The sequence below is a fragment of the Mycteria americana genome, chromosome 4 (genome assembly GCF_035582795.1).
Source record: "Mycteria americana isolate JAX WOST 10 ecotype Jacksonville Zoo and Gardens chromosome 4, USCA_MyAme_1.0, whole genome shotgun sequence".
Classification (NCBI taxonomy): Eukaryota; Metazoa; Chordata; class Aves; order Ciconiiformes; family Ciconiidae; genus Mycteria; species Mycteria americana.
The window spans coordinates 34,969,948-34,977,244 of record NC_134368.1 but is presented as its reverse complement, the minus strand read 5'-3'; the positions used below and the strand labels follow the sequence as shown (position 1 = coordinate 34,977,244).

The 7,297-nt window shown below is 41.9% G+C and overlaps 1 protein-coding gene across 1 annotated transcript; it reads left to right on the top strand.

Moving 5' to 3' along the window:
* The first annotated feature begins 2,332 nt into the window (after positions 1-2,332).
* On the top strand, positions 2,333-5,945 carry LOC142408643 (general transcription factor IIE subunit 1-like). The gene is made up of 4 exons (XM_075499218.1): positions 2,333-2,810; positions 4,175-4,376; positions 4,923-5,149; positions 5,551-5,945. The coding sequence occupies exons 1-4, from the start codon at positions 2,363-2,365 to the stop codon at positions 5,943-5,945; spliced, it is 1,272 nt and encodes a 423-aa protein (XP_075355333.1). The 5' UTR covers positions 2,333-2,362.
* Positions 5,946-7,297: the final 1,352 nt, after the last annotated feature.

Here is a 7,297-nt window from a genome sequence, read left to right as displayed (position 1 = left end):
GTCATGCGATGAGCTACGCTGCCCTGGTAACATGTGACAGTCAGGAGCACTGTTTAGTTAAGCCTCTTTTGAGGATGAGGACAAAGGAGAAGTGAAAGAGTGAAACTATAATAATAGAAAAACCCCTGCTTCTTCCTTAAGGCTTTTGCGAAAAATCGTAGAAATGCTATTCTTACAGTCTAAGGAGGACTGCCAAGGAACTGATGGATGTTCCCAAAGCTTCTCTCCTTAATACGGTTAAACTTAACTCTCTTGGAACAGAAGAATTTCGGTTGGACAGGACCTCTGGAGGCTGCCTGGTCCAACCGTTGCTCCTGACACAACTAATCTCAAAGCAAGGTCAGGCTGCTCAGGCTCTTGTCCAGTTGAAGCATGGAGACTCAACCTCCTCCCTGGGCAGCCTATTCCAGTGCTCCCCCGCTCTTGCGTGGGAAATTTAGGTCAGTGTGGTGCTATTGCCTGTGGGGTTCCCAGCCTCAGACCGGCAGGTTTACATTTGGTTTAGTTTAGCCAAAAGGTAGTGCTTCCCCTGTGAGATGGAAATTTAATTATGGCTCAACTACTAGGCTACTGCAAATAGGTTTTGTTCACTTAACTAGGATTTCTGATGAAGGTCACCTGGAAGCTCTGTGTAGCAACATGCAATTACCTGGGCTTGAGCAAGGTGCCCCTCAGCAGCGGGTGCCAGTGCTGGCAATGTACCATGTCATAACATAACATGCCACACCACTGCCCGCCCACCTTCTGATCCAGCAGCTACACCAGCGCTATTTGGCTGCACGTTGCATGGCTCTCTAAAGCAATCTGGCTAGAGGCTGCGGTATCAAACAGTACTGCAGGATTTTAACATGCCTCAAAGAAAGGAATCAAGATGTGGCTTTACTGAAACATACCTCAATTGTTTTCTTCTCCCTCCACTCCTTACAAATAAGAAACAGGACAGTTGGACTGATTAAAATTAGCTACATTCTAGTTAATGGGATTAGGAATTGGTTATTGCCAGAAGCTCTATTTCTACAGGGGAGAAGAGTACTAAGGAAGAAAATGTCCTGCTACAAATGTTCCCTGGTGATTTTGTGTGGTGGAACAAGCAGGCACAGCCCCAAACACCCTGTGCTCAGTGAGGACAGGACCAGACAAGATGGAGCATCCTGTGCCCCAGCTTTGCTAGGCCTTTGTTTGAGCAAGGCAGCCAGCAGAAAAATCACAAAGAGCAAGCTAAAAGGTACTCAAACACCCTTGTGGCTTTGCCACAAAGGGAGATACAGTCTCATCTATTTCACGTATTGTTATGAATTAAGCTAAAGATTTCTTGCCCAGCTTGTGTCCTCAGCTTTACTACTGAGGGCATGTAGTGTTCACTTCTGCCATGGTTTAACCCCAGCTGGCAACCAAGTGCCGCTCACTCACTCTCCCCCGGTGGGATGGGGGAGAGAACCAGAAGGGTAAAAGTGAGAAAACTCATGGGTTGAGATAAAGACAGTTTAATAGGGAAAGCAAAAGCCACGCACACAAGCAAAGCAAGGAATTCATTCACTACTTCCCATGGGCAGGCAGGTGTTCAGCCATCTCCAGGAAAGCAGGGCTCTATTGCATGTAACAGTTACTTGGGAAGACAAATGCCATCACTCCAAATGTCCCCCCTTCCTTCTTCTTCCCCCAGATTTATATGGTGAACATGACATCCTATGGTATGGAATATCCCTTTGGTCAGTTAGGGTCAGCTGTCCCAGCTGTGCCCCCTCCCAGCTTCTTGTGCACCCCCAGCCTACTCGCTGGTGGGGTGGGGTGAGGAGCAGAAAAGGCCTTGACTCTGTGTAAGCACTGCTCAGCAGTAACAAAAACATCCCTGTGTTATCAACAGTGTTCCCAGCACAAATCCAAAACATAGCCCCATACCAGCTACTGTGAAGAAAATTAACTCCAGCCCAGCCAAAACCAGCACAACTTCAGATCTTACTTGGCTGGCTGTGAATGAAAACAGATACTTCAGGCAGACCTAGACACGCAAGTTAACTCTGCTGTCTTCTGTAAAGGGGATTATTATGAACTTTCTGTAACCCATTTTCCTAGATATCTTCTGTGGGGTTTTACACAATAGGACATGAATATTTCAGGTGTCAGCGTCATACCTGAAGATTAGGTAATCTTTTGATATCTATTGATACCTTCCCCAACCCCAGGTGCAGGTAAAGGATTTCACATTAATCTGTTCAGTGAAGACTCTTGCAGAAGTGCAGCACAGCAAATTACCTGCTTTATACCTGCCTGTGAGCTCCAAGAAAGGTTCACTACAGCTCACCTCCCTTCTGTTTGTTGTACAGCACTTCTCTTTCTGACACTGACACAGGTTCAGCTCCTGATGGAAGAGCAAAACGTTATCACAGAGGTCCCGGCAGCCCTAAAGCGCCTGGCCAAATATATAGTGCGTGGCTTCTATGGAGTAGAGTATTCCCTGGCCCTCGATATACTGATCCGCTACCCCTGCGTGAAAGAGGATGACTTGTTACAGTTGCTCAAGTATGAACGTAAACAACTGCGTACGATCCTCAACACGCTCAAGGCAGACAAGTTTGTGAAGCTGCGTATGCGAGTTGAAACGGGGCCTAGCGGCAAGAGCACAAGGCACAATTACTATTACATCAATTACAAGGTGCTGGTGGATGTGATAAAATACAAACTGGATCATGTACGCCGGAAAATAGAAGCGGATGAGCGGGATTCAACTACCAGGTCCTCTTTTAAATGTCCATCGTGCTCCAGCACTTACACAGACCTGGAAGTCAATCAGCTCTTTGATGTATGTACAGGTATGTTGCTTATATTGCTTATTTGCTCTTATCTTAAAGAATAACTCTGATAGCACAAAATTGGCTCCTGTGTGAACTTTGCAATTAAAGCATGTTCATTAGGATATACTTCTTGTTTGCTGGTGGACAAAGGCCTGAGACAGGAGAAGCTGGGAGGTGAGGGTAAGAGAAAAAGCTGTCTCTGTAGAACAGGCCAAGCAAGAGGAATGACAATCCTGAATGTAAGAGCTGGGGTTGGGAATCAGATTCAGGCCTCAGTTTTGCTAAAAACCAGATGCTTAACCTGGTTTAAGATTACTCATCCAAGTCTTGTGAGTCCCACTTCCTCATCTGGAAGTGGGAATACAGTACTCCTTTTATTCTGTTTTGAATTTGTTACTTAACCCATTTGCGCGTTCAATTCTTCTGATGGAAGAGCTGGACAAGGTGGATAAAGCTGTTTGCAGCCACCTGCTGTAATAAGCGTATTGCAGCTCGGCGGCAGGGGAGAGGCGTTCTGTCACTCCTGTGCTGGAAACATGGAAGTCCAGGCTCCCTCCAGGGCAATACGACACACCCATAGCAGAAGTGGCATCTGAGCTTGCGGGTTTCTCTTCTCTAAAATCAAAACAGCTAAATAGAGAGCACTCCTTCAAAATGAGTTAAAATGGCATCATATTGCAACACGTTACTCTAAGCGCAGCTACTGTGTTAACATCTGGGTCATGGTATTGGCAAAGGATGCCAGAGCCAGGGAGGATGAACTTTATGTGACTAACCTGAAACGCCAAAGGTGAAGTTAGCGCACTGTCAGTTAGCAAAAATCACCCCTTTGTTCTACATGGAGGCACTCTGTCAAGTCATTGAAATGCAAATACTGGGGCTGGTGATATATTTTGACAGAATATGCTTTAATTTTTTTTTTCTTAAGACAAATATAGGTTTTTAGTATGTGCTTTGACTCTAAATGAGTCTTTTTGAACTTTAGAACTCTGAACAACTAAAACCAGATGCTGTTTATGCTTGCAAATGTCTTTTTTCCTTACATTATGAACCAAGATGAGATCAGAGAAGAAAGAAAGAAACCTTACTATTTGATGATACTCCATGTCTAGCCAACTTAACTTTTTCCCCAATATAGCCATTTCTCTCTCGCATAGCAAATGTGTGAATATCAGTCCTCCGCCCCCCCCCCCCCCCCCCCCCCCCCCAATAAATTGGCTTGTCTTTATAACTTGAGTTCCCCTAGTTAATGAGAACGCATGTATAAGGTCTAGTGAAGTCAGACACTTTGGTAATTGTCCGGGCTGTGGATTTCTTAACAAGGTGCTGCTGATCTTTACATCCTATGAACATGAGAATTTCCAATTTGGATAATGTTGCAGAGACTTTCCGCTGCACTTACTGCAACACTGAAGTAGAGGAAGATGCCTCGGCGCTTCCTAAGCGCGACGCTCGAACCTTGCTAGCAAAATTCAATGAGCAGATTGAACCTATCTTTGTGCTACTGCGTGAGACTGAAGATATTGTTCTGCCATATGACTTGCTGGAGCCTCAGCCAACAGAAATACCAGAATTATCAGAAAGGTATAAACATAACCCTAAAAATTCTGATCAACACAAAACCCCCCAACAACTTCCCAGTTGTAAAATCTTGGAAATACTGAACTTGCAGCCTACTTTCTACTCCATTTGCTTTGTTCAGTACTGTCAGCTGCCTAATGAAGAAGCCTGTAATATCCAAGGCATTCTAAATTATTGTTATGCATTTATAGTTTTATTTTTGGTATCTTTAAGTAATTAATTTTCCAGACTGCTCCTTCAGCTAATGTTCGTAGCCCTTTCTGTGAGAAAGCAATGTTTCTCTGTCAGTGTGCTTCATCCAGAGATGCACTACTGAAGAGACCGTGCAAAACCCAATGGTTCAGAAGCGCTTGCCTCTGAGATGAGGTCATGGGGAATGCAAATTGTTTTAATGTAGAGCACTTGTTAAAGCTAGTCTGCTCACAAAACATGCTTTTTTTTATCTTTTGGGGGGTTTTTGTGTGTTTGTTTGTTTTTTTTTTTTTTAATGGGAACTGGGGGGTTCTTGCTTGAATTTAACCTGTCCAAAATGGGTGACATTCCATTCAGCTTTGATCAGAAGGTGGGTTCAAGTGTGCTGGAATCCTGCAGCCGACCTGAAAAATGGGCCAACAGAAGGTCCTCTTTTGGCAACATGTACACCCAAAACTTAGTTATTGATGTCCAAGACTCTGAGCCCAAGAAGAAAACAAGAGAAAAAGCAACTAAAGAGCAACCTATCTGGATGTCACAGAGCACTGTGGAGGGAGCAACAACAGCCACCAACAATAACGTTGGTAAGTTTTAAGCATTCACAAATAAAATTCAGCAGCCTTACTGCATTTCAATATAGCTTTCCAACTGCAAATGTAGTGAGCTTGGTTTAGAACAATGAGTAATGCTTCAATTCTGCACCAGTGGCTATCAGGTCTTAGTTTCTGAAAACTAGTCTTTAGACTGACTTAGGGAATATTCCTAAAGGCAGAGGTCAGGTACCAGGTCCTGAAATTGTTGGCTCTAACCGTGCAGTAACATTAGTGGTAATCTTTAAAGTGGAAAGTTCTTGGAAGTGCCTGCACTTTCAAGAGAATTCTAAGTGTGGGTAAAAAACATCCAGCATAAAAAAAAATAATTTAGGTAGCATGCCTGTGGTAACTGTAAACTATTGATACCTTTAACACTTAGTGTTGTGTATTAGGAGTAAATGCTTCTGAAGAAACTGAAGAAAGTGTTAAAGAAACTGTCACTGATAATGAAATCATCAAGACTCTTCTGATCCATGAATCCAAGTCATCGTCTAACAGAGACCAGGCTCCTGTTGTCAAAAGCAAACTACCTGAATCAGGCAGTGATACCAGTGAGTCTGAAGAAGATGCAGAGTGCTCAAGAAGAGGAGGAAAGAAAGTAGCAGGCAGCAACTTCGAACAAGAGGAGGAACAGGAAACACAAGGTCCTATTTTAATGGTAGCTGGTCAGCCTCATTCATATGGTGAAGTTAGTGAAAATCCAGAGCTTGTGTCTCTCATGACAAATGAAGAGAGAGAAGCTTATATAAAAGTAGGACAAGAAATGTTCCAGTCTGTCTTTGAATAAATACTACTGCATGAATATGCAAAGTTGTATAGAATGGGTGAAGGCTTCTTTTGAAATAAGTTTGTTAGTTATGTTCTTCAAAGTTTACCACTGAAGGCTTAAGTTTTCTTTGAACTCTGTGCTGTTATGTGAGATGGTATCCTGTAGTAGGTAACTACAGTTCAAAATACTACTATTGCAGCAAAAGCAACCTGACGTTACTATGGGTTTTGTACTATCTTAATGCTTAGATTTTGTGAATGCTGTAAGTAGCTTTGGAGCATGAATCATTTCAAGTTAAAAGGGGATATAATGATCTGAGTAAAATAAAGTTTCAAAAGCAATGTTGCAAGAAGCAACAGAGCAAGAATTCAGGAATGGTGTGTGCTCATGCTGTTTCTTGAGCTTAGAGTTTAATGATTTACCATATAAATGAGATTTGTCTCAAATATGCACAAATCTTGTTCTACTTTAGGAAAATGTCCTCTTTCAGGTCTCCTAAATGATTCTTGAGTGAAGTTAGTGATTAAAACTTTCACTTTGTTTCACTTTCACAGCTTTGCCTGCCACAAGGTTATTTCCTCTGTCCTCAAAATTGTAAAGTTTTTCCTGCATGCAGTATCACCACGAGTTTAAAGCCTGCACAGTAACTAAACTGTCTTCAAACCTTTTAATATACTTTTGCGTTTACAATCATACCTCTCATCTCCAAGCTGACATTTCAAAATTCACCCATAAAACCTGGAGAGACTCAAACTAAAAAAAAAAAAAAAAAAAAAAGGAAATCACAGTGGAGTCACTCATTTTATTCAAACTTCAGGCATATTTAGGCTTCACTGTCACTAGACAGTCTCCCACAGCATATAGCCATATTGAAGATGACCATTGCTTTTTAACTACTTTGAGAAAAGCCTTGTCTTTAAGGTAAACAGGACCTCAAGAAGGCAGCAGATATGCCGAATAAGCTATTTCTAGCTCAATTTTATGACTTACTGTTATTAGCAACTCTGATCTGAAAAAGTAAAGAAAATTTTTGTTCTGGTTCAAGTTTTTCAATCTACTTTTCTACAAACCTAATTCTACCTTAGGTGCTGACTTTAACTGTTTTTTTTAAACATTAATTTCCTAAATTTCTTCCTTTCTACATGAAAACTCTTCACAAAGTCAAATACTTTAGGAACAGATTCTACAGGCTTTCAATGCAGCAATTGTAAGTGTTACATGTGAAAGGATACTGACATTTTCAGACAGGTTTATCCCTTTGCACATTGAAAGTACAAAACAGAAAATGCAGAAAAATACAGATGGTTTCTGCAGTTAACTACAAAACCAGAGTATTTACTTCACCTCAGATAAATCTGCTGATAGAAATT

Excerpts from the sequence above, each read along its gene's own strand:
- LOC142408643 (XM_075499218.1), top strand. The coding sequence starts at position 2,363 with ATGGAAGAGCAAAACGTTATCACAGAGGTCCCGGCAGCCCTAAAGCGC. Across the intron at positions 4,377-4,922 it reads ATACCAGAATTATCAGAAAG|CTTTGATCAGAAGGTGGGTT; the intron begins GTATAAACATAA and ends CATTCCATTCAG. Across the intron at positions 5,150-5,550 it reads AGCCACCAACAATAACGTTG|GAGTAAATGCTTCTGAAGAA; the intron begins GTAAGTTTTAAG and ends GTTGTGTATTAG.